Raw genomic sequence first — 26,959 nt, 5'->3', positions numbered from 1 at the left:
CCCAAATCCAAGCAAAGATCTTTCTCCAGCCCAAGCCACCTGAGGACTTCTGGGCCCCAGGGGCACCCTAGGGAGCACCCCTCCCCCAACCTCCAGGTCCTCACTCTCCTTTCTAGGCCTGTTTGTCCTCGGCCAGAGCCTGGGACCCCTCTTAGTTGGGCCTGCCCAGAGTAGGACTCCACATTGAACCCCAGCCACAAGATCCCAGAACATTATGCCCAAGATCCTGGACATCGATGGCCCATTGCCCCAGCCTTCTCATAGCTTTTGGCTGCAGGCAAGAGTTGGACAGGTGGGAGACGAGACCTATGTGCTCATCACAGACCACTGACCTCTTGATGCCCACCTCCCAGACACATGATTTTTTTTTCTAGATCCAATATACAAGTGCCTCAGGGTGGGTGACTCCCGGCATGAAACCTCTCTCCACTGAGGGCACTCAACAACTTGACTGTAAAAGGAAATCATCAGCCTAGGATACCCTGGTCTCTTGGCTCTGCTGACCCATCCCCACAGTTACTGCCACTCCAGCATGAAAGGGACTGATCTCTGCTACTGCAGAGCCCTGGGAAGGGACTTCCCAAGAGCCACACGGGGCTGACAGGCAGGAGCCAGTGAGGGATGTCCTCATGTCATGCACATCATTACTGTCATGATGCCATCCCCACCAAGAGTCACCAGTGTGGGGGAAGGGAGGCAAGTCCAATGACTGCCACCACCTCTCCAAAGACCCTGATGGGAGACTGCCCTGAATCCCTCAGACCATCAGCTTGCTTCCATTTCAGCCCTCATAGCTATCACTGAGGGGAATGATTGCTTCCTCACCCCCACCAACCCCAGCCTCATCTGCTGGACAACCAGCACCCTGCATCTCCAGAGCCCTGGGAATGGCATCCTAGAAGTCACCTCTTGGAAAGCAGTCCTGTGGGAATGCCACCCAGGGAGAGCACCAGCAGGTGCTCTGGCCACATCTATCAGAGACCCAGAAAAGAAAGGGCTGGCCCCCAAAGTCCTTGGCCCTATCCAATGGTCCAACATCAGACATTGATAGGGTTTTATCAGTGGAAATGACTTTATCAGCTTGGCTCTGCCTAAGGACCATGAGACTTTTCTATCTGACTCTTAGCTGAGACATTCCACTTGTCTCCCCCACTGGAATGTGAACTCCTAGCCAGCTGAGACTGTCTGAGCTTTGCACTCTGTATCCCCAGCATTCAGACTGTGCTTAATAAATGCACTTTGTTCATTCAGTTATGAGAGGGACTGTCATGTAGAAAAGAAGGGCTGGGTCTTGACTCTTCCCTTGAGAACTTACCCTAATTCTCTGAGTCTCCATATCCTTCTCTGGAAGACAAGGAGGTTGTACTAGGGAACAGCTCTGAGTTGGAGCTTTTCTGGGTTCAGAGTTTGTGGGGCCAAGACCAGCCTCCATGTCTTGGATTGATGTCCACCAGGACATTGAAGCCTTGGCTCCCTGGGGCTCCCTTCAGGTTTCCAGACCCTGCTTGGGTTCCTCTTCCTTGGGGGAGCACCCTAAAGACTATATATGTGTATCATTGGGACCGTCACCACCCATTCACCTAAGGGTTTCAGAAGTGTAGTGGAGACTGTCCAGGGCAGAATCTGAATGGGCAGAGGATTCCCCCATGGACTGAGGGGTCCTCCAGATGTGAACAGCCTTGAGCTAGTGGTGCTGATCACCAGAAACTCCAGGGATGCCTCACGTAGACTCAGGGTCATTCAAAAGAAATCAGCTTAGTCATCCACACTGGCAACACAAGATGAAGAAGCCAGGGCTGAGGGTCCTTGGAGCAGTAGCATTGGTAGTTCCTCCATGCTATCCATTGGGATGTCTGCCTTCTGATGGATGATACACTGGGCCCAGAATTCAGTGGGAGGAAGAGAGAGGGTTGGATTCCATTTGGAGAACAGTGTGATACATTAAATTGTTCCGAGATATGCCCTGACCATCTTTAAAACCTCTATTTTCCCCCGAGAAGCAGAGTGGAGAAGGCCAGGCTTGGAGCCAGGAAGCCTCAGGTTCTAGTGTTATTTCTGACACAAATCGACTGTGTGACTCTGGGCAAGTCACCCAGACCCTCAGGGCTCCCAGGCACCTCTTTCAGATTACTGAGTTCCCCACCTGCCTTGATGGAGGGAGTTTCCACAAGAGGATACAGCCCACATTGCTCATCTTCCCCTCTGGGGATGACATTCATGCAGGATCTGAAGCCACACACCATGGCACACAGAGGTAGTGAGGACCGCACTAGTGCTCCTGGCTGCCCCTCCCAGGGGACTGGAACACGTGTAAGCACAGAAGCAGCAACAAGCCCCCGAGGGTCCTGGGGGTCTTAGATGGCCCGTTGGCCAGCCCCTCTCAGGACCTGAGCACCACACAGGCCACCTTAATGAGAACATCGGCATGGACATCTGAGCCTTCCTCACTTCCACACCCTCCCTGAAGATCTCTGGCTTGCCTTGGCCACTCTCACTGGTGGTCCTTCCCACTCATCCCCACCCAGCTTCCAGAGTCATCTCCCATTTGAAGCCAAGGCTAGCAGGGCATCCTATGCCTTGGGCCTCCTCTCAGCCGCCCGCTGTGCACTGACACACTTCCCCCATCACTCTCCCCACATTCCAAACTCCCAGCCCTGGCCCCCTTCCTCTCCCCCAGTGCCAAACTGCAGTGTCCGCTTACAGAGCAGCCCCTGCCAGTGCTAGGTAAGTCTACTCCAGGCACTGAGGCAGTCTCCCTGGCCCCATCTCGGCACAAACCTCACCTTGGATGGGTGTCTGGTAGACCACACAGTAATCCCCCCAGCCCGGGGTCTCAGGGTCCCAGGTGCAGAGGGAGCTGTCCACCGCATCATGCAGGCTGAACTTCGGGGTAGGATAGCCACAAAAGCACTCAGGGCCTCTGATGACTGCCAGTGGAAACTCCTGTCAGAGCAAATGGAGGAGGAGAGAAGGCTCATGGACAAATGCAAAGATGGTGTCACCCTGTGCTGCAGAAGCTGGAGAAGGAAGCCAAAAATGAAGTGGCAGCCATTTAATAACTAATTGTGTTGGCACCTCTCGGAGCCTCAGTTTCTTCATCTCTAAAATGGGTCTAATAACTCGTACCACCTACCCCTAAGTCACTCCCAGCCCAACAGATGCTAGGCTATCTAGGGGTGATGGAGGGACCCCTTGTGGGAAGGTTGGGGGTGGGGCTGGACAAGAGGGCTCTGAGCTCCTGCCCAGCTCTGAGGTTCTGTGACCTCCAAAGCTGAGGAAGTCCAGATTTTTTTTTGTTTTTCAAGCAATTGGGGTCAAGTGACTTTCCCAGGGTCACACAGCTAGTGAGTGTCAAATGTTTGGTCTGAGGCCAGATTTGAACTCAGGTCCTCCTGACTTCAGGGCCAATGCTTTATCTGCTACACCACCTAGCTGCCCCAAGAAGCCCAAATGTAATGCTCTTTATTCCCCCACACCCAAATCTTCGGTCATTGGAAAGGACTCAGTGTTCTTGCTCTCCTCCTTTGAGGGCAGCAGGGGGCACCACAGTGCATGGAGCACCAGACCTGGAGCTCTAATCCCACCTCAGACAATTACTAGCTGTGTGTCTTTTGGCAAGTCATTTACCTATTTCTCAGTTTCCTCATCTGTAAAATGGGGATAATAAAAGCACCTACCCCCAGGGTTGTTGCTAGGGTCGAATGAGATCATATTTGTAAAAGCTTTTAGCACCGTGCCTGCACATAGTAGGTGCTTAATAAAAATGCATATTCTCTACCCTTTCATTTCAACTGTACCAAAGAACGCATGGCCTCCCTCACTGACCACTGCCCAGAGAGCGTCTTATGCTGAACCCAAGCCTTGACCAAGATCCCAGTGAAGTCACCTGTTCACAGGCAGGTACAGACACCTCTTGGTGGGCTATTGCAGGGAAAGCCTGGGTGACCTTGCAGAATATGAGGACACAATCAGACTGACCAGACCAATGGGCCTCCAGTCCAACATGGCTCCCTGTGACACATGGTACATCTATGGAGAGGAGAGAGATCTGGGCAACAGAAGAATCATGATTCCAACTGCATTTCCTCCCTTTTTGCATCAGGGACCTTCCGTTAGACATGGCCAGTGCTAAGGGCACTGCTGTTCTAGACCCTAAGCCCCACATCCTTAGGGTGCTCAGTCAGTATTTGCAGCCCAGCGCTGTGGTAGGAAGGACAGCCCCAGCATCCTCAGCTCTGCTCAGGCCTTCCTAAATCTCAGGGTCTCTGGGATATTTTCATCCAGTGACCTCTAAGAGCACAGCACTCAGGAGGCTGGGGCCAAGCAACAAGCATTAAGCTCTAGCTCAGTGTGAGGCACCATGTTGGGTGCTAGGTATAGATTATTCCTGTGCAGCTACAAAGCTTCTCCAGCTTGTCCCAGAGTCCCCTGCAGCTTGGGTCAAGTAGGGGGCAGGGGGAGGGCAGTGTTCCTGTAATCCTGGTGGCCATCACATGTCTCCAGAAGCCCCCCATGTCCCCAGAGGACCTCCTGTCAGAAGGATGATCTGCCCGGCTCCAGGAGGGGCAGGACTAGGTTTGTAAGTGGAAGAATGAAAGGTTTATAAATACGAGAGATTGCTTCAATTTGATTCCCTCCCCAAAGACTTGCTGGCCGTTTCTCAGCCAGGCAGGAGCTACGTGACCAGCTCTTCAATCAGAAGCCTTGGATCAACAGGCTGCCTTTTCAGATACAAATTCTCCTGGTGATCTGAGGCCATTAAGAGCGGAGCTCACTGGACCTTGTCCACCTTCCCTTTCATGAATTCAGACAAGCCTTTCTGACCATCTGTTTTCCAGCCAAATCTGTCAAAGGCCAGTGGTGGGGGTGGAGGGGGGGGTCACTCAGTGGCCTGGCCTAGGACTCGGTCTGTGGCTAAAATGAAGACTCTTTCAGTGACCAAAATTAATCAGCCTTTGAGGGAAGAATGATCCAGAAGAAAGAATGCTTGGCTCACGAATACTAAGTTTCACTATTGTTATTGCTATAATCGATTCTACTAATAATACTAGCTACCATTTAGAGAGGACTTTAAGGTTTATGAAGCCTATATGTGTCTGCTCACTTGATCCTCACAACAACACTGAGAGGTAGGTGCTATTATTAACCCTGTTTTACAAATAAGGAAATTGAGGCACTGAGAGGTTACTTGACTTGCCCAGGATTGCTACCAGGGAGAGTATGCAGCAGGATTTGAATTCAGGTTTCCGTGACTCAGAGTCTAGGCTCCATCCACTGTGCTACCTAGATGCCTTGACTTGCAGTCAAGGGACAAGTTCAAATCTAACTATAAATACCCACCATATAGGACCCAGACTGAGCTGTGGTCTCTTCATTTGTAAAATGAAGATAATGCCACTTTGACAAACAATCAGTGTGTGGCAAGTGCTTTGCAAACCCAGCCACCCTCTAGAAATGGTAACTGGGAGGTGGGCAGGTTTATCCTTACTCTACCTCAACCATACATGAGGATGATCAAACCTCGATCTGACCATTACCCACAACTGTTCTACCTCGATGAGCCAGGACTGTGAACTTCCTCTCTCTGATCTTTATCCACCATTTCACCTTCTATCCATCATCATTTTCCCTTCTATCCATCATCATTTTTCCCTCTGCATCACTCCTCCTAAACTTACTCTTCACCATGATTGCAGGTCCATCCATCCATCCCTGTTCTCTAAACTTATCTTTCCTGGTCTGCCCTTGTTCCTTTCCTTTCCCACTCTTGATCCTTCACATACAAACATAAATAGTAAGTAGAAGAAAACAAAAAAAAGAAAGAGAGAGATCATTATCACCCTAAAAGTGAATGGATTAATTTCTCCAACAACAAGAAAAAGAATTGAGAATTGAGTAAATAAGAAGACAAAAAAAAAACAATTTGGGGGCAGCTGGGTGGTGCAGTGGATAGAGCAATGGCCCTGGAGTTAGGAGGACCTGAGTTTAAATCCGGCCTCAGACACATAATATTTCCTAGCTGTGTGACTCTGGGCAAGTCATTTAACCCCAACTGCCACACACACACACACACACACACACACACACACACACACAAAACTCCCACAATTTGCAGCATATAAGAAATACAAGTCACATACAGAATGAAAATAAGGGGATGGAACAAAATCTACTATGCTTCACACTACTCTAAAAAAGTAGGTGATATAATTTGGATCTCAGATAAGGCAACAATAAAAATTAATAAAGTCAAAAGAGATAAGGAAACTGTATTGTGGTCGACAGCATCATAAACAGGAAAAATTAAAGTGTTACCTGCATAAGCACAAAATGGTATGGTGGCTAAGTTCTTAAGAGAAAAACTAGGCAAATTGCAAGAAGATATTGGCAAAAACACAGTAATAGTAGGAGTCTTTAATATTCCTCTCTAAGTTATAGATGGGGCAGCTAGGTGGCGCTGCAGTGGATAGAGTTCTGGGCCTAGAGCCAGGAAGACTCATCTTCCTGAGTTCAAATCTGCTCTCCAACACTAACTCTGTAACCATGGACAAGTCACTTCACCATGTTTGCCTCAGTTTCCTCATCTGTAAAATAAGCCAGAGAAGAAGATGGCAAACCACTCCAGTATCTTTGCCAAGACAGCACCAAATAGGGTCACAAAGGGTCAAATACAACTGAAACAACCAAACAACACTTCAAGGAAATTAATAATTAATAGAAGAAATATAAGCAAAACACCCACACCAAAATAAAGACTACGTAACAACATCCTGAATAAGGGCTTAGTCAAAATCACAGAAATAAAAATAATTATGTTAAAATAGTAATAATTTAAAATTTCCAAAACTTTACAGATGCAACTAAAACAATTTTGGGAGAAAAGTGTTTGTCTCTGAAAACTTGTTAACAAAATAGAAAAAGAGAGGATTAGCTAACCAAGCATGTCATTCAAATGACTAGAAATCAATGAATTAGCAGCCCTAACACAAGCACAAAAGAAGAAATCCAGAAAATTGGAAGAGAAACAAAGAAATCAGGAAAATGGAAAATAGGAAAACTCTAGTATTGACAAAACTAAGCTGGTTATTTTTAAAAGATTAACAAAATCAATAAACCATTAGCCAACCTGGTCAACTAAAGAGGAAAATAAAATTATCCCAAAAAAGTGAACAAGAGAATTCACAAAAAAATCAAGAATATAAAAAGAATGATCAGAAACTACAACACATAATTATATGTCAGCAAAACCAAGACTTCAAAGGAAAGTGATAAGAAAATACAAAATACACAAACCAATAATGAATGAAGAAAGCCTTTATTAAATTCCTGTGTGCCAGGCATCCTACCAAGAATTTGGGATACAAAGGAAAGGAAAGGAATAGAATTTTATAGGGTGCCTACTATGCCCCAGGCACTGTGCTAAGCACTTTCCAAATATTAACTCATTTGATCAATGGAAAAGAGAGTCCCAAAGTGCTCAAGAACCTGGAAGTACAATTAATAGGGTCACCTAACATTCATAAGAAAGTAGAGACAAAGTCTGTATCCCAAAGAGATCATAAAAAAGGGAAAAGGACCCACATGTATAAAAATATTTATAGCAGTTCTTTCTGTGGTGGCAAAGAATTGGAAATTGAGGGGATGCCCATCAGTTGGGGAAAGGCTGAACAAGTTGTGGTATGTGAATGTGATGGAATACTACTATTCTATAAGAAATGATGAGCAAGTGGATTTCAGAAAACAACCTGGAAAGACTTGTATGGACTGATTCTGAGTGAAGTGAGCAGAACCAGCAGAACATTGTACACACTAACAGCCACACTGTGTATGACCAATTATGATAGACTTAGCTCTTCTCAGCAATATAATGATCTAAGACAACCAAAAGACTCATGATGGAAAATGCTGTCCACATCCAGAGAAAGAACTATGGAGTCTGAAAGCAGATCGGAGCAGACGATTTGCTCTTTTTTTGCTTTTTTTTTGTTTTTTTCTTTCTAGTGGTTTTTCCCTTTTGTTCTGATCCTTCTTTCACAACATGACTAATGTGGAAGTATGTTTAACATGATTGTACATGTATAGGCTATATCAAATTGCTTGCTGTCTTGGGGAGGGGAGATGAAAGGGAGGGAGGGAGAAAAGTTTGGAACTCAAAATCTTACAAAAATGAATGTTGCAAATTATTTTTACAAACAATTGGAAAAAGATAAAGTACTATTAAGTGCAATTTTTTAAAAAGTTTTGGATAAGTCTAAAAAAGAAAGTGGGGACCAATTAAGTGAATTTTGGTCAAAGGAGTCATAGGAGAGTCAACTAACAAACCCTAATTCCAGCAGTAATTGATATGATGACTGTCTCCTGAGTAGGAGGGAGGAAGGAATGCAAGAAGGGTGGGGGTGAGGGCTAGGGGTGAGGAAATTAGCCCTTTTGTTACAGGCAGAGGCCAAGATGACTGCATTAGGTAGCCCTGGTTTCCTGAGCTTCTAGAGATATCTCTGGTTGGGACACCTGGGGCAGTATATGGAGAAAGGAGAAAGCCAGCAGCATAAGTGTGGCTCAGACCCCTGACAAAGAGCAGGGTCTCATCGCCAACATCCAGACCAGCCTACAGAGGCAGGGATCCCAGACTAAAGAGCAGTCTGCAGTTCTGCTGTTCTGAGTCAACAGAGTTTCCCACTTGGCTGATAGGGGCTAAATACAGCAGCAGTCTACTCTTGAACAGACCCAAATCCAAGTCAAGAACTTGCAGAGCTCAGTCAGAGGGGTAACAATTACCCTTTTTCCTAGATCAGGCCACTCCGGAGGCACTGGGAGCTTACAGGTCTGAGCTGTCCCTGAGATCTTGGAATAACCTTACACTCAACACCCCAAGAACCAGCTCAAACCTTCCCTCTAGAAGCCCAGCCCTAACATAAAATCTTAAGTCAGGAGTCAGGCTGGAAGAAGGAGCAGACAAAAAAAAAAAAAAAGAGAATCCCACCACGTTGAACTATTATTGTGGCAGGGATGCCCAAGATATAAATATAGAAGAAGAAAATGTCTTTAAAGCCTCTACAAGCAAAGCCTAAGAAAAAACCCACCTTGAGCACAAATTCAACTAGAATCCCTAGAATAAATAAAGCAAGAATTTCTTTTTTAAAGAGTTAAAATATTTTGATTTTTTTTAATAAATGAAATGAGATCCATAAGGGAAAAAATGGAAAAAACAAAACAAAACAAAAACATGAGAGTTGTGAAAGAAAGAACTGGAAAAGGAGCTAACATTTTTGTACAAAAGATATAAAACTTTGCCCAAGCAACAAACTCTGAAAATTAGAACAGACCAAATAGAAGCCACAGGACAATAAGAAATATTAAAAATTAAATTAAAAGGTTAAAAAAATAGAAAAAAGTAAAGTATCATGGCAAAAACAATTGACATGGAAAAAAGATCAGAGAAAAAAAATTAAAACTCATTGCACTTTCTGAATGCTATGACCATGAAAAGAGCCTACATTCAAGAAATCTTCAAAGAAAACTGCCCAGGTCTCTTAGAACCAAAAGACAGAGTGGACATCGAAAGAATCCGTCTGTCATCTCCAAACTGAAAACTCCCAAGAACATCATAGTGAAAGTCAAGGGCTTCCAGGACAAATTAAAAATGTTGCAAATAGCCAGAAAGAAAGAATTGGCATACTGAGTAGCCACAGTCAGAATCACACATGATTTAACAGCCACCACAATGAAGGGTTGGAGAGTTTGGAAGGTAAAGGATATGGACTTATGGCCATGAATAACTTACCCAACAAAACAGTATAATCCTACAGGGGAATAATAGACTTTTAATGAAATAGACGATTTCCAAGCATTCCTATGAGAAGATCAGAGTTGTACAGAAAATCTGGAGGACAAGCACAAGAAGATGAGAGAAGCACACAAAGATCAACGTGAATGAACAATGGTAAAAGATTAAACAAGGAAAAATTGCTTCCACTGAAATCTGGGGAGTTGATACATGTGTTCCTTCAGATTCCCAGCACCATCTAGAATCTTAGGGGGAGTCCAATTAGACAAGACCCGAGAGTGCTTCCATCACATCCTGATGATCTTAAGAAAAGAATGGAAAAAGAAGGCAAGAGGAATACTCTAGGGGTTGTGGAGGGGCGGGGGGGAGGGAAAGGAAGGTTAGGGGACAATTATCTCACATAATCAGGGCACATAAGTAGACATCCATACAAACAAGGAGGAGGGGTGGAGGGAGCAGCTCACACTTAAGCCTCACTCTCTTCTGAACTGGTCAAAAGAAGGAGAGAGAGAGAGAGAGAGAGAGAGAGAGAGAGAGAGAGAGAGAGAGAGAGAGACAGAGACAGAGAGACAGAGAGAGAGAGTGAGAACCAGGTATGTGTGCATATATGTATATATGTATATGTATATGTGTATGTATGTATATATATATGTGTGTGTGTATATATATGTATATATGTGTATATGTATGTGTATGTATATATATGTATATGTGTGTGTGTGTATGTGTATATATATATGTGTATATATATATATACATACACACACACATTTCACTGAACAGTGAAATAGGAAGTAAAGGGGAAAAGTGGAATGGGGAATTAGAGGAAGAGAAGATTAATGCAGGGATTAGTCCTAAACAAAACAAATTCTAAGGATGTTCAAAAATATTTATAGTTCTTTTTTGAGGTAGAAATGAATGAAAATGTGAGGGTGAGCCCATGAATTGGAGAATAGATTAACAAGTTAGGGCTTATAAATGTGATGGAATACTATTGTGCTGATCTCTTATCAGTGTAATGACCAACTAGGATTCTGGCTGACTAATAATTAAATATGCTGCCCACCTCCTGACAGAGAGAAGAACTCAGGGCACAGAATGAGATAAATGTTTTTTTAGACAGAGCTAATGCAGAAATTCCCTTTGCTTGGCTCTGTGTGGGGGCAATGGGTCTTTATTCTTCTAGTGTTCTCAGTGGGTGGGGGAGGGGAGAGGACAGGTCTTGGCTGATTTAAACAAATAAAATATCTTAAGAACAATGTTTTAAAAAGAAACAATGATCTCAAACAATTCAAAATGAGAAACACAAACCAAGAAGCCACAAAAGAATTTCTAGAGGAAAGACCTATCAATTCCTGGCCTCGAGATTAACCACTGGGGACCAATCCTTGGTAGATTTATCAGAGCAAAGATTTCTAACAAGTAAAGAATTCATAGCCTTTCAGTCTAGATCTGGGATTTCTGGGATTTCACCTGGGATTTCTAGGAGGGGCTAGGGAATGGGAGGGGTGGGCACCCAGAGTCAGGAATCCTTTAGCACGGGAGGGGACAGTCTGACTGGTCCTAGGAGTGGCCAGCCAAACAGCACTGGACACTCCCCACTCTAACACCTTGGTATGGCTCGTGTAGAGCATCCTTGGGGTGGGGGTGGAGGGCATGACTAGCATTCAAAACTCTAGCATCACAGTGGACAGTAGTCATCAAGGACTTCTGAGATCTGACAACACCCTGAGCTTCCCCAATGGTGAGGCCCGTACACATCCCCATATGAACCTCATTTGCCGCCAGCAGGCCAGGGGCATCTTGTCCAAATGAGGACACATCTTGAAGATCATGGAAATGATGTCGGATCAATCAGTCATTGCCAGGCATTGATTCCAGCCCAGAGTTCTCTGCAGAGGCTAACCTGTATTTCTGCTGGAAGCCCTGGGAAGCTGGCCCCTCATAATCTTCACTACAGCCACCACCTGTGCATCCCAGAGGCAGACACGGGTCTTTATGCTCCATTCTCTGCTGCCATACCCTGGGGCAACCCTTATCACCTCTCACTTAGAAGCCTGGGGGTGCAGGTCTGACCATGTCACCTGTACTCTACGAACTCCCATGGCTCCCTATGGCCTCCAGGATCTAATACAAAACCCATTTGGCCTTCAGAGTCCTTCATGACCAGCCCCTTTCTCCGTTTCCTGTCTTCTCCCACCTGACTCCCCGATTCATCCTTCTCAGTCCAGGGACACTGGGCTCCTGGCTGTTCCATGAATGAGACCCGGCATCTCTTGACTCTGGACATGCTCTCTGGCTGTCCAGCACCCAGGCCTGGCTGTCCTCCCCCTTCATCTCCACCTCATAGCCCCACCCCCACATCCCCTGCCCCAGCTTCCTTCAAGGTCCAGCTAAAACCATACTGGCCCCCTCTGCTGCTTAGCTCCAGCTGACACCGTACAAAGCTTACTTGCACCTGGCCATCTGCATGTGTCTCCCCCATAGACAGAGAGCCCCACAGGAGGATTTGCCTTTCTTTGTATCCCCAGGGCGCAGCATGGTTTCTGGCACAGGGTAGGCACTTAACCAATGTTTATTGACCCATTTCCTCTGCTGGCTTTATTCTGACCCAGGTGGGCAGGGAGCCAACCTCTACCACCAGGCCCCAGGAATGAGCCCTCCCTCTGGGCAGTACTGAGCCTGGAAGACCTGGACCAAGTTCGTCACCTAGCTTGGATTAGCCCCCTACTTCATGAACCTGTGACAGGTACCACCTGGGCAGATTATAAGCAGGCCCTGCTGTCCAGGAGCTCACACTGTGGTACCAGCATGCAGTGACCACAGGGGCCTCTTAGGCGGTTCTCCATAAAGGAAACAAGGGGTGTATTCAGTGGGGGCTTGCTGGTGATTGGACCAGATCTGCAAAGATGCACCCATGTGGAGACATAGGGCAGAGTGTCCTTGGATATGGTAGATGGAGGCCCAGCCCACATCAAAACAGGCCTGTGGATAAACTGCCCCTAGGCTGAGACCACTGGGAGAGTAAGATCAAGGCCAGCCACAGAATGACTCCCCCCCCCTCCACCTCCAGCCACACAGACTGACCCTTAGCTGGACACAGCTTGACCCCTAACACTAGCCATGCACAGCTTGCTGTCAACTGGCCACAGCCTGATCCTTAACCCTGGACAGAATGCCCTCCAAACCCAGACAAAGACAGACCTCCCTGACCCAAAGACTAGGCGAGGGGCTTGCACATCCTAAGACCACTGCCCTGATGGGTCCATCCAGCCATTGATTTTTGTCCCAGACTTTGGACATCTATGGGATAGAAACTCCCTGCTGTAGGGTCATAGGACCATGAGGACAGAGCAGAGGGGACATCTCTGAGCCCATGGGAGTTGCTGGGAGGGCTGTCAAAGACCACTCGCAGAAGCAGATCCACATTAATTACAGGGTCAGCTCTAACAGCCTTGGCCGCCTGCTTCCCCATGGGGCCAACAGCTGTGCCCAGAGCTGCCATCCATGGACTACTCTCAGACCTTAGCTTTATGGAAGCAGTTAAGACATGGCTGGTGAGCCTGAAGGATCCTGCTCTGTCTGGTGAACCATAGCACCCATGGGCACCATCTGTGAGAAGTGGTGCCCTGGCTCACCTATACAACACCGGCTTTTCCTTATGTCCCTTGAGGCTGTGAGTGACTGCTAGCTCCCTTCTCCTCTATGGGGGCTGGGGGTCTAGCCACCCTCCCTCCAAGTACCACCGTGTCTCTGAGCAGCAGCAGGAGGAGGAGGGCGCTGAGGAACAAGGGATGCTCTTACTTTACTGGAGCAAAGCCGTGAGCACGTCTCCACAGTCAGGTTGGGCTGAGTTAATGAGTTGGCCAGCGTGTCAGTGAGGTTCCTGGGCACTCGGAAGCATCCCCGGTAGGTGACGGTCCTTCCTGCCAGGACAGCAACAAGATCTCCCTTAGGAACAGTGAGAACAGTGCTGGGGTAGGGGAAAGTAGAGGGGGGAGGAAGCTGCCCCAAAGAAGATCCCCAGCTTAGCCCATTTCCCACTCAGAGGAAACACTCTGGACCATCGGGAGGGGGTTGACGGAGGAGAGAACTGGCCCCAGGGCAGAACCTTAGGGGACACCCCAAGGAGGGGATACAGGACAAACCATGGCTATGGTCGAGGCAGGAGGTGGAACTGGAAGAGAATAGGGCCAAGAAAACAGAGGACAAAGAGAGAATCTGGGGTGGGGGGAGTGGGGAAGCTGCTCCCATCCCAAGCCCATCCATGCCTGCTGTCCTGACACCATCTCTGCCCTGCTCCAGCTGTGTGCACCATGGCCCCCCAATCAGCTTCATTTGCAATGTATCTCCAACAAGACCTAGCCCCTTATATGTCATGGGTCAAATTGTTCAGTCTTGGGACATGCATGGCTGCCCCATCCTAGCTACAGATCCATGGAAGGGGGCCTGAAAACAGACATCTGGCTGGAATCTCATGATGGGTGCCAGACCAGAAGACATGGACACCAAGGGGCCTTTCTTTTTTCCCTTTTCCTATTTTCTTTCTCTTTCTCCCTCTCCCCGTTCCTGCTTTCTTCCTCCTCTCCTCTGCCTCTCCTCTCTCTCCTTCACTCTCTTTCTCCTTCCCCCCCACCTTCCTTCTTTCCATCTCTTTCTCTTTCTACTTCTATCCTCTTTCTCCCTCTCCACTTCTCTCTCCCTCTTGTTCTTTCCCCCTCCCTCTCTTTCTCCTTTTATCCTTCTCTGTCTCTCTGTCTCTGTCTCTCTCTCTTCCTCCCCCTTCTCTGTCTGTGTCTGTGTCTCTGTGTCTCTGTCTCTCTCTCTCTCCTTTTAGGATGCAGCTCAGGTGCCATACTCTTCCTCTTGGAGCCTTCCCTGATTGCCACACCTGCCAGAGCCCTCCCTCCCAACCTCCCTTGTATTGAACAACTGTGTGTATTGGCATTCCTCTATATAGATGCCGTCATTGTTTTTACAGGCACTTGTTTCAGAGGTCCCAACAAACAGGGATAATTCTCTGTCCTGGCTGGCCCAGGACCTAGCAAGTAGGTGCTGCATGAATGCTTGGTGACTGGCTGAGAGCTCTCCCCTCCTCTAATTGCCCAGGTAAGCTCTCTAGCAAAGGGCTTCCTGGTGGGCAAAGGGGCCACTGAGGCACAAATCCCAGCCTCCACCCCAGACTGCCTCCTCCAAGCTTCTCAGCTCAACCTCAGCTGATGAATTGGTCTTTCCTCCAGCCCCGTCCCAGGATGATGGTGCCTCTGACTGCAAAGTTCTGCGCTCAGTTCCTGGACCTGCTTCTCTGGAGCTAAGCAGTGAGAATCCTGGAATAAATGAATGAGTGAGTGAATGAAGGAATGAGTTAGTGAATGAATGGGTGGATGAATGAATGAGTGGGTGAGTGAATGAATGAATATTTATTAAACGTTTACTCTGTGCCAACTGGGGATGTAAACAGGAAAGAAACACAATCCCTTTTCTCAAGGAACTCTGTTTCCCGTTAATGCTAGTGCCTGCCCTGTTAATTCTCTGTTTCATCCTGTTCCTAGCTTGTTTGTACAGGGTGATTTGCATGTTGACTCCCCATTAGACTGGAAGCTCCTGGAGGGTAGGGGCTGTTATTGTATCCCCAGCATTTAGTCCAGAGCCTGATGCCTGGTAGACACCTCACACATGCTTATTAATTGACTGCCTCTAGGAAGTTCCGCTGCGGGGCAGATGGAAAGGGCAAAGTCTGTTGATAAGACAGTTTCCATTGCTGAGATTGAGCCGTTTGTTGGACGTCTCTTCTGGGTCTGCAGAAGCTGTGGCTGCTGAGGGGGCAGGGGCTGTAGCTGGTTGGGGTCAGTGGTGGTGTTGGGGGCAGCTGTGTCCTTCTCTATAAGACCTACTCCCCCCACTGGCAGCTGTGGGGGCCAGGCTGGGCGCAGGACCGGTGCTCCAGGGAGCTCGGCTATTCTTGGACACATGGTCCCGAGCAGGTGCCAGAGGAGCCCCACCCCAAGACTGCCCTCACTCTGGGCAGCGAGCAGGCTCCAGGGGTTGGCATCTTCCCCCCACACCACTTACATACAAGATAAGGAAGCCCACAAATCCACATGCAGACACCAGACTTCTAAAAGCAAGGAGGGGCTGGTGGGCAGCCATATACAGAGGTCTTGGGCCTGCTCTGGCCCTGCCTGTCTCAGACTGCACAACATGTTTGGCTTCTGGCTCAGAGAGGACCAAAGTCAGCCCTTCAAAGGGTTGTGTTGGACAGACTTGCTCTCAGCTCATCAAGGGCCTTGGGTGGGTGGAGAATCAGGGCCCACAGGGTTGCCATGGCAACAACAAACCCTTTCTCCATTGTCAACAGGAGAAGCCCGGGGGAGGGGGGGTGCGGGACGGGGGTGCAGAGCAGGGAGGGAGCCTCCAGGCCAGGCAGCTAGGCAGCCCACCTGCCCAAAGGGGCCTCCAAGGCAGGGAAAAGGGAAGCCGAGGAGGAAGCACGGGCTGCGTGGGGGCTGTGGCATAGAGAGTCTCAGCTCAGTAGCAAGTGGATGGAACTCCATTCAGTATCCTGAATGGAAAAGCCTCGTCAGGCTGGAGGGAGAGACAGCCCAGGAGCAGTGGGAGGCTTGGCTAGGGCTGGGGTTGGGGGCCTCTGGGGCAGCATGCAAGGAGAGCAGACCCAGGCCCTTCTACATGAGCTTCCCACATGCCAAGGGATTTCCTGCCTCCAGACCTTTGCCCAGGCCCTGTAGGCTCCTCCCCCACCTTCACCTTTCTTTCAAGGCCTAGCTGCAGTGGCCCCCTCCCCAGGGGTCACTGCATACTCTCTCTGGTCTCTGAGCCTCTGGACATCCTTAGGCAGCATGGCGTTTGATGCCCCCACCCACTCCCTGTTTGTTTGCCCCCAGGGTCAGCCTGGCTGTCCATTTACATGTTGTTAATGAATGAAGTAATCAATCCACGAGTCAGTGAATGACTCAGCCAAGCAATCGGTGGGCACTGCCATCTTCAGGCCAGCTGAGGCCCTAGGGGAATCTCAGTAGGACCTGGGGCACAACCTTTCAGGCTGGGGAACCTGGGGGCAGCCAGATCCTCCCCTGCTGTGTCCTTTCCCTCCTCTCCTCCCCTCCCCACAGGGTAGGGTCTGGGCTTTGGGGAAAACTGTCCACATGCATGTGCATATGCACCCATGTACAACCACATGGACACGTGGTATATAACCTGTGTGTGAGCATGTGCGTGTGCGAGTGCACCAGCATGTTTACATGGGCACACACACAGACACCAGATCAGGGAGAGAACCTCGGAGAACAATGAATGAATGTCCTGGGTACGATACCCATCAGTCCCAAGTAGGGGGCTACTGGTACCTGAACCGGGTTGGTACCTTGTGACATGGCTCTCTGTACCTGGGTGGGCTCCCCCAGACCCATCTAGGTGCTCATTTTGGGTGAAATCTCTGAGCCATCCCAGAAGGACCCAGGTAGGGCCCCCCCCATAGTGGGGGGCAGCCCAGGAATCTGCTGGAAAAGAAACCCTTGGTGCTTCCTCACCCTGAGACCCAGCCTTCAGCCCTGCCCTGCCCATAACCAGAACATGGAGGCCTTGCATGACCTTCAACACTGGTGCCCCAGGCACCAGCACCTGCCTCTTCTCCAGGGGAGCCCAGGATAAGGCCCAGCACATCCCTTTGACTGTGCACAACCTTCACAGACCCCACAGGCTGATAGGAGCCAAGCACTGGCCCGTGTCCAGCCTGAAGGACCACATGGAGACAGTCGCCAGAGCCCCACAGGATGGGGGCCAAAGTCAGTGTCCCTGTCCGAGGTCCAGGGGCTCCTCCTGGCCTCCTCCACTCCTTAACTGTCCCACTACCAAGTCTGGGGAGGGACGGGAGCCAGGGAGGTGTGGGCCTCTATAGCCAGCTTCCCTAGCTCTGAGGGCTCCAGCACGCATTTTCCTCTGTGGAAGGCTCTGGTCCTCTCCCACATCCAAAGCCCAGCTTGTATCCCAGCCCCTGCGTGGAGCCTCTCCCGCCATGTCAGACAAGTATATCCTCTGATTCTCACATGGGGCCTGTGGCCTAAGGCTGGATCACGCAGGCAAAGACTGGTAGCTCCTTGAGAGCACACGGGAGTTGGGTCTCCTCCTCTTCCTCCTCCTCCTCTTCTTCCTCCTCCCCTTTCTCCTCTTCCTCCTCCCCTTTCTCCTCTTCCTCCTCCCCTTTCTCCTCTTCTTTCTCCTCTTCCTCCTCCCCTTTCTCCTCTTCCTCCTCCCCTTTCTCCACCTCCTCCTCCTCTCTGGTCTCTCTTCCCTCCTGTCTTCCTCCTCTTCTTCCCCCTCCCTTTCTCCTTTTCCTCCTCCTCCCTTTTCTCCTCTTCCTCATCCTCCCCTTTCTCCTCTTCCTCCTCCTCCCCTTTCTCCTCTTCCTCCTCCTCTCTGGTCCCTTTCTTCCTCTCTCTTCCTCCTCCTCCCCTTTCTCCTCCTCTCTGGTCCCTTTCTTCATCTCTGTTCCTCCTCCTTCTCCTCCTCAGCAGCCAGCCTGGGGCCAGACACACAAAAGGCTCCTCTGGGCTCCTGCAGCACAGCCCAGTGCCCCCTCTGCCCTCCGGGGTCTCCAGCCCCCCTGGGCTGCCAGCAGCACTTACGTTTGGTAGAGCTGAGCAAGAGCCCCCCGACGTGATAGACAGAGAGTCGGTTGAGCCCCCCGCAAACGGAGCCTTTCTCCCCCCGACACTCCCGGTTACATTCCTCCGCCTTGGACCTTCTCTTGGGCAACCTGTTCCCGCAGTAACACTCAGCACCATACTGGAGGCCCGCATAGGTGTAGGACCTGGGGGACAGACAGGCCCAGGTCAGGCAGGGTTCAGGCCCCCACAGAGAAGGGACAAAGGGACTGACCCAGCAAAACTGAGCCTGGGCCAGGGTGGAGCCCACACCCGACCATCTATCCCTGGGCAAGTTGGCCCAAGGGCTGAGCTTGACTGGGGCTGGGCTGCCCAGAGCTCAGGCCAGTTCACTGCTGGGACCCCAGGTCCACAGAGTGTTCCTGTTCAAATGCTCACATCAGGACTTCCTGGAAAGGCTCTGGGATCTTGCCCACGGCAGAGATTAGGGAGGCCAATTAAGGCTGGAGAGAAAGAACGACTAAGAGGGAGATCTATCCTGGAGTGGGGTGGCAGCCTCTGGCAGGGGGGCTCACTGGAGGCCTCCCCCTCTCACATGGGGATGGAGTCTTGCATGGGCAGGGGTGGGGCCCTCACTGTGGGGGCTGATGTGTCAGGAAGCTTTTCTGGACCTAATAAGGATTGGGGAAGCCTGGGATGGACCTCCAGCAATCTCCTTCACCGCCCCCCCCCACCTCCTCACTCTGCCTCCCTGGGCCACTGCAGTCTAGGGACCAGGGCTGAGTCTGGGAAATGGCCTAGAAGCATCCCCAGAATCAGAGGGAGACCCCTGGGCCATTCCCAGGAGACTGGAGGCCCTGGAGAGGAAGGCCCTGGGCAGCCAGAGTCCCCCAAGTCTCACAGCAGAGTCTGATTCATGGGGAGGAGGCAGCAGCTTGAACAGAAACCAGAGAGGCTGAGGAGGGCTGGGTGGCCATTCCCTGAGGGAAGCACCTGTGGCCTTCTGGGGAATGCCCACCCCAGCTTCTGTCCCTCCCGCCTGTCACAACAAGCCAGTCATCTCCTCTAGCATCATCCTGTTTGCCCCTCTGGACACTGCAACTTCTCTGTGTCCTCCCTAAAATGGGGGACCCAGAATTGAGCACCCCACTCTAGCTATGGCCTGGGGAGCAGAGTGCAAAAGGCTGCTTTCTGTGCCCCAGTCCTGGACATTCTGTCTCAATAATGCCTTTGACTAACACGGGCACGACTCTCAGTGAGCTTGTGGGTCACTGAGACCCTGGGGACAGGACATTCCTCAGAGTAATCCAAGATAGCATGAGATTCCCCTCTCCACAAGGCCTCAGGTAAAGGTGGATCAAGGCATGGCTGACTCATTGCATGGGCGAGGTTAGCAGAAGTGTCCAGCTCTGAACATCTGTGGCCCCAGGACAGTAGAAGGGGCCACACTGATGAGCTAAATTTGTTAGTTTATTCAGGTGATGCCTTCTCACCTTGGAGGAGCCTCTCAGAGCTGCCCAGGACCTCAAGGGCCTTGGGACCCCTCTTGGGAAATGGTCACCCAGCCTCTACTGGATGAGCCCCAAGGACAATGGGGAGGGCACTCAACTCCTGCTCTCCCTGAGTAAGGAAGCTTCTCTCCACATCTGCCCCAGTCCCCTGTGATTTGGCACCTGGTTCACTCTGCCTGATCCCTCACTCTCCTGCCCCCCCAGAGCCTTCTCTTCTCCATCCTGACCATCCCCCTTCCTTCAAGCCATCCCCATGGGGCCCTTCCCTAGCCTGGTGACCCTAGAAGAGGTGGCCGGCCAGGAGACAGAGGAGTCAAGGCAGAGATGGGCACCTCCTGCTATCTGTACCTCTCACTGAGCACCCACTCCTCTTCTTCCCCCTCCTCACATACCCCCTGTGACTCTTAGGAGAGTGACTCTAGGAGAGGTGGCAGGGGGGTTGGGGGAAAGGTGTGAAGGTGGGTGCCTCCCACTTCCTGTGCCTCTTACTGAGCACCCCCACCTCTTCCCCACTCCCACCCCCACACCCTTTTCCCTATAACTCTCACCGCTCAGCACAGGCTTCCTGGCAGTTTGCCACTGTCATCTTCCTCAGATCATAAAACACGGCTCCCTTCAGAGTCCTGTCCTGGACACTGTCAATGAAGCAGCCCATGTAGGAGCCTGTGAGGATGGGAGAGAGATTAGCCCCCTCAGAGTAGGGGCGCCTCACCTGGGAAGTGAACAGAGCCCAGCAGGCATGGTGTGGCGGAATGGTAGGAGAGACTGGGGGAGGGAGGCAGGATGGCAAGAAAGACGCCCCCTGCCATAGATGGTCTTTCTCTGGCTGATTGCCTCCTCACCACCCCCCTCCCCCAGCCTAACTCGGATCTCTTTCTGGCTTTGAGAGGGCTTTAGGTGAAGGCTGGCCCTCTCTGCATTTTTCTAGGCTTGAGAAGCAGGGAGCCCATTGTGGCAAAAAGCGTTCACCTCAGGCCCCTGATATCAACACATACCCTGTCCTCCATCCAAGCCACCTGCCCTCGGAATTCTTAGGTGCCCTGCCCAGCATAGGACTGCACTTCTGAAATTTGTTGAATCAGACATTAAATGTCTCAACATCACAGAGATTTGTAGGAATTGTCCCTGGCAATTTGCAAACATGCAATTACAGAATTCAGACACCATGCATGCCCCCATGCCAGGATGCCAAGGAGATCAGAGCAACCTCCTACAAAGAGGATTCACCCCAATACAGAGAAAGTTTCTGAAGTCAGTCGTTTGATTTCCACTGGAATGTGAGAGGCGGCTAGCACCTTCTGTCCTGAAGCTGGCATTCTGTCACTGGGGAGGCTTCCCTGGAGGAGAGAGTGCTTCCGGAAAGCACCCTGGAAGCCCCAGGGGTTGTGTGGGGCATCATGCCCCAACTTACCAAAAATGTCCTTCTTCTGAACTTTTTAACTCATGAGTCCTTCAGGGGAAAGGGGTGATCTGAGGGGGATGAGGGGAGTGATGACCCTGACGAGAAATTGTTTCTTGTCTTCTCCATGGAATGTTAATTTTGACATCTAATTCTTATTGTTTGGAGATAGAGGGGTTTGGGAGTTAAGCTGAAAACTGTTCACTGTCATCTTGACATTCATGTCTTCTGGATTCTATTATCTTAAGGCATATTTCTGTCCCTGAAATTGCAGCCATGTACAGATTTACTAGGAAGCTTGGCCAATACCAGAGTATACCATTGCAAGTGTTCCCAACGGGATGACTTCTGTTCATGGAAAGGTGGGAACTATTTGAAAACATTTGGCTCTTAGCACAAAAAAGAAAACCAGTGAGCAGCTGACTAATTCTGGAAATGTTTGCTTCTAAAATAAATGGCTCCTCCAGGAAGCAAATATCTTGCCTGTTAAGATGGTCTCGCATAGATAGGTTGGTTAGTGGAAGCAGCTGCAGTGCCCATGAGAAGTTTTCATGAGTGATGGTGGAAGCAGAGCAGTGGACCTCGAAGGAGCTGAGGTCCTAGGACAAGGGGAAAGGATGCCCAGACCGGACAGAAGCTGGGTCTTCTGCTGGGAGGGGGTGAGCTCTGGCCACCTTCCTTCCTCCTGTCCACTCCGAGGGTCTTGGGAAGCTTATACCTTGGGTTGGCAAGAAGGGATGAATGAGACTCAGTGCTGACCCACACAGATCCCTTCACAGCGTGATGTTCTTATTACTTCAATTAAATGTTTCTTCTGACTGTCCTTGGGAGGTTTGGGCCATTAGGAAACGCAGTGGGGAGCAAGAGAAAAGGGAGTTATTCTAGGAGTGTGAGGACTAGAGACATAGTATCTACTGGAATAATCCACACAAACCAGCCTTAGGCTAACAAGAGGAGCCTTGGGGGAGCAGAGGAAACCACCAGATCTTGGCAGTCAGCTCAAGTGGCCCCAGAGGCACCGGCATACATGACCCACTTCCCGAATGTGTGGGTGCCTAAGATCTGGGGAAGAATCCAGCTACAGAGATCCCCCCAAGAGGGCTGGAAAGCAAGCCAGACCCCAATTCTACAAGAATAAATGAAAATTCTTCCCCTGGCTTCACAAACGGACTTCATGAGCACAAGCTGAGGAAGAGTGGTGAGGCAGCCAAGTCCCGTGTATCTGGCGTTTCCCTGTTAGACTCCCTCCTTGAGAGTCGGATTGCCTCCTCAGCACGTAGCGAAGTGCCTGGCACATGGTAGGTGCTTAATAAATGCTGATCGATTGATCCCGGAAACGTCTAGCAGTGTGACTGTTTCACAAGCTCAACGTTAAGTCGGCACCACAGCCACAAACATGGATACAAGCTGGAGCTACATGAAGAAGATCCTCTGGTCTAGGGATAAGGTTAGTTTATGCCTGGAGCACCAGGTTACATTCGGGAAACCCCGTTTCAGGAAGGACCTGGAGAGGCTCAGCCACGTGCAGAGTAGGGCAAACAGGACGCCGATGCACCTCTAGTTTGTGCCCTCTAGGGACCAGCGGAAGAACTGCAGATGTCTAAATGGGGGCGGGGAGGGGGAGGAGGGCCGTGGCCAGTGTCTGAAGGGTGGTCACTTGGAGCACAAGTGGGACCAGTTTTGACAAGCCGTAAGTGGCAGACCCAAGAGATTAGAATTTAGATTTGGTGAAGAGGAAACAGGATGGAGACAGCAGAGGGTCCGGTACTCAGTCCTGTGGTGCTGGGAGGGCAGCCAGACTGCACATGATGGCTGTGGGAGCAGAGGGGGAGGGGCAGGTGGTGTCAGAGGACCCAGCCACCGGAAAGCCCAATCTAGTCAGATGCCCTCAAGGAGCCGCCTATTAATAGCTACTGTGGCCAAGGGCTTCTTGGTCGAGCATCACTTGGACTTGCCTCGGAGACCCCTTCAGGCTCTGGGATACCGCAGTCCCGAGCCTGAAATTTCTTCCAAATGGGCCGATCTCTGGATGATCTCACCCATTTTCACTACGGGGTTTAATGTCTGCATGAGGCCCCAAGTCTGGGCCATGACGAAGGGCTTGCTGACCTCCTGGTGCAAGCTGTGCGGAGCACCTGACGCATGCCCACCCTAGAAGGGTGGTGGTGAGGCGCCTCTGTCACCCGGAGCTATAGCCTCCACACAGATGATTGTTGGGCTATGCTGCCTCTGCTCCTGGAACGTCCGGATGGCCACGTGGTGACAAGGGCATTCACCCAGTCTCAGAAACAGTGGCGTGTCACTGAAAATTACTGTCAATAGAAGATAAACCTCCACGGGGAAGTTCCTATTTTTCCAACGATTCCATCTTGGCCACCTTCCAAGGTGTAATGAAACTGGCCATGATGGAGATGCCTCCTGGAGTCCCGCTCCCGTAGAGCCTCCCTTTCAGGAAGATGGCACACTGCCCAGGACTCAGAGAAAGGCCAGCTTTGTCTGCAGACTCCTGCTTAGCTCCCATCCTTGCTTTATGGGCCATCTCTCTGCCTGCGAGGCCCTGCTGGCCTGGGGCTTATGTCCACAAACTTCCAACAGATAACGGGCCTTGCATGCCTCAGCAGGCAGCTCCTACCTTTCTGCCTCCATCCACCTGTGGTAAAGGCCTCTCCAGGCCCCTTTTCTGGACAAGCCCTCCAGAAGGCAGGGGTCTGACCATGACCCCTCCTGCTTTCACTAGCTCCCCTTGTCTCCTTTGAGACTCTGCAGAGATGGAGACTGTCCCCCTCATACAACTCGCCCGGGGTTGGGGGAGGGAGCCCATCCTGACACGACTCTCAGGTACAGGCAGGAATAGCTGGTGAAGGCCCGTCTGACCCAGGCAGCGCAAAAGCCCCTGGTTTTCAAAGTTCCCTGGGCCAGCTGCCAGGCGTCTAAAGTTCTTCTGGGAGAGACGGCCTCCCTGTCTGTGGCTTCGGGCCCATGACTCCCTGGGAAAAAGACCCCAGTGTTCCCCCTTCTCACACACCCCAGGCTAAGCCAAGCAGGGTGTTTCCTGAGAGTGGGGGTCAGGCCAGTCTTGCAAGCTCCCTGTGGTCATGGGGACAGGCAGCAGGGTGGCAGTGACAAGTGGGAGGGGGGTCCGGCTGAAGTGTGAGAGCATCGGAGATGATGCACTGGACGGGACAGAAGCCATCTTGACCAAAGAACTCCAGCCTTGCCCCATGCCTGCTCCCTCGCTTGACTCTCTCTGGCAGCCTGTGATGCCCCTGCTGTTATTACACCCGTTGGACACATGAGGAAATGGAGTTTCAGGGAGGCCACACAGCCAACAGGGGCTGGATCGGAACCCATGATCATTGTTCTAACTATCTCAGTGGTACAGAGGATGTAGCTCTAGGCCTGAGTCAGGAAGATTTGAGTGCGAATCCAGCCTCAGACACTCACTAGCTGTGTGACCCTGGACACATCACCGCACCTCTGTTTGCCTCAGTGTCTTCATCTGTAAAATGAGGGTAATAACAGCACCTCCCTCCCAGGGTTGTTGTAAGCCTCAAGTGAGATCACAATTGTAAAGCATTCAAAGGCACAGTGCCAGGTGCACAGTAGGCACTATATAAATGCATGCTAACATTATTATTAACTACTACAGCATGAGGTGAATCCAGTTACCTGTGTCCAGGGAGAAAAGGGCCCATACACCCACCAAAAAACTGAGCATGGCTAAGGCCCAGTGAGGAATAGCCTGGTCAGGCTTGGCTCCTGGTCTTCTACTGCGAGGATGGGGCCTCTCCAGCTGAGAGGGGATGTAAGGCCTCTATTCTGATCCCACCTCAGTCTCTGCTCACCTCTGGCCCTCAGTCCTAAGGCCCATCCTTCTGGATGGTGACCTTGACTTGCTAGGAAAAGAATTCACTAGGACTGAGGCCTCTAGGCCAAGGCCAGGGAAGCATCCCCCGTGGTCTGCAAAGTCAGGAATCATGATTTGCTCTACAGATATAGGCCGGAAAAGGGAGGGCTCCGAGTTCCAGGATGCTCCCTGGTGGCAGATGGCACCTCACGTTTTCATTTGCTAGCCCCTGGCTCAGATGCCCAAGCTCCAGAAACTCTGACAAGACCCACTTTTGGGGCCCCCACCTTTTGTCACGGCTCAGCTCACTCCCTACAGTTTCCTGGGAAATCTCAGAGTTTTAGTCCATTTTGACCCTACTCAGTATCTCACCTGGAAGCATCCACATATTGTTTGTATCTAAATCTCTACAGATGTAGGTTAAAAGGGGCCTCAATTTGAGAGCATGCACTCAGGCTAACTGACTGACCAGCTATCTATCTATCTATCTATCTATCTATCTATCTATCTATCTATCTATCTATCTATGTGTTTATATACATGTGTGTATGTACACATGTGTACATATGTGCACATAAATACACACGTGTGTGGGTGAACCCCCATGGCCCTGTATGCAAGACATACATGTGTCGTGTATACATGCATATGTGCATGTGTGTGCACATATGTGATACACTCAGGCGGTGGTATTTAGGTAGAAAGTTGGAAGAAGGGGAGCTCCACACTTGGGGTGAGGTAGGCAGGGGTGGGAATAGAATGGCAATGTTGCCAAGAGGGCCAGGGAAATGGCTGATCTGAGCCTGGAGGGAGCTGATGAGGGCTGTGGGGTTAGCAGGGTGTGCTGGGAGGAAGGGCAGTCATGACGTTTGCAGAGGGAGGCTGCATTCTGGGACTGAAGCATGGGAAAGGGTGCAGGCCTCCGTAGGCTTGACTGGATCTCTGGAGAAGGGAAACCTGCAGATATGAACAGGCTGGTCCCACAGAACCAGCTGGCTCCAGAACCAGCCTCCTAGATGGGGGTGGGGCTTGGTCTCCATTCACTCCTGTGAGTCATGAGGGCTGTGCAGCTCTGGGGGAGAGCCTCCCCGGGGCCCAGCCTCCCTGGCCTTCCTTTGCAGCGAGGGCTGCCCTTTCATTCCCCTCCCCAGTTGCTGGTTGGGGTGGCAGTCAGAATATTCCTTTTCCACGGCCACCTCCACATTCTCCCTCCATCACCAGCATTCAGTGGCTTCCTCCATCGCTATTACCCACACAATATTCTGACCACTGTTGTCCTCAGACCTCTGGGACATCCCTCTTCTTCCCCTTGGAGGTCAGTGCCAGCTCACAGTCCAGCTCCTTCCCCAACTCCTGTGCTCTCACTAGAGGATGTCGGCACACATACAGATACCCCCCAAACCCTCTACCTTCCCACGACCCCCTCCCCATGCACCCCAGCCACCTGCAAAGATGGGTGTACCTTTGATCTTGTCACCCACATGTCCATGAATGCTGAAATTCCCCGGTCTGCCCCAATTCTGGGGTCATCCCTCCTTTCCTTCGGCCTTGTGACCTCATGCCCTTTTCCCTCCCATCCTCAGCCTCTCGGTGCCCTCCCGGGCCATCCCTGGCACTAGGTATGCTGCCCTCCCTTCCCCATCTGGACCCCTTGGAGAACCAGGGCCATGCTACACTGTCTTCTTCCCTCAAATCCCTGCCAAGTCCCAGCCTCAGACCACTTCCACCATCTGCTGCTTTCCTCCCCACTTGGGCTGCTGAACGAAGCTAAAGAAAATCCTGAAGCCAGCTAAGAAT

At 50.7% G+C, this 26,959-nt stretch overlaps 1 protein-coding gene across 2 annotated transcripts in view; it reads right to left on the bottom strand.

The window, feature by feature from the left end:
• Positions 1 to 26,959, bottom strand: part of WSCD1 (WSC domain containing 1) — a 77,157-nt gene that overhangs the window by 25,640 nt on the left and 24,558 nt on the right. For both annotated transcript variants that reach the window (XM_020964759.2, XM_020964761.2), the window contains 4 exons: positions 20,465 to 20,579; positions 18,427 to 18,611; positions 13,589 to 13,710; positions 2,784 to 2,943 (listed from right to left, as the gene is read on the bottom strand). In XM_020964759.2, the coding sequence (XP_020820418.1) occupies positions 2,784 to 2,943; positions 13,589 to 13,710; positions 18,427 to 18,611; positions 20,465 to 20,579 (582 nt within the window). The remainder of the gene's footprint in view (positions 1 to 2,783; positions 2,944 to 13,588; positions 13,711 to 18,426; positions 18,612 to 20,464; positions 20,580 to 26,959) is intronic.

This window comes from Phascolarctos cinereus, unplaced genomic scaffold, assembly GCF_003287225.1.
Source record: "Phascolarctos cinereus isolate Bilbo 61053 unplaced genomic scaffold, phaCin_HiC Scaffold_7;HRSCAF=346, whole genome shotgun sequence".
Lineage (NCBI taxonomy): Eukaryota > Metazoa > Chordata > Mammalia > Diprotodontia > Phascolarctidae > Phascolarctos > Phascolarctos cinereus.
Note: the sequence above shows the minus strand (reverse complement) of the source record. Positions and strands in the feature narration are given on the sequence as shown.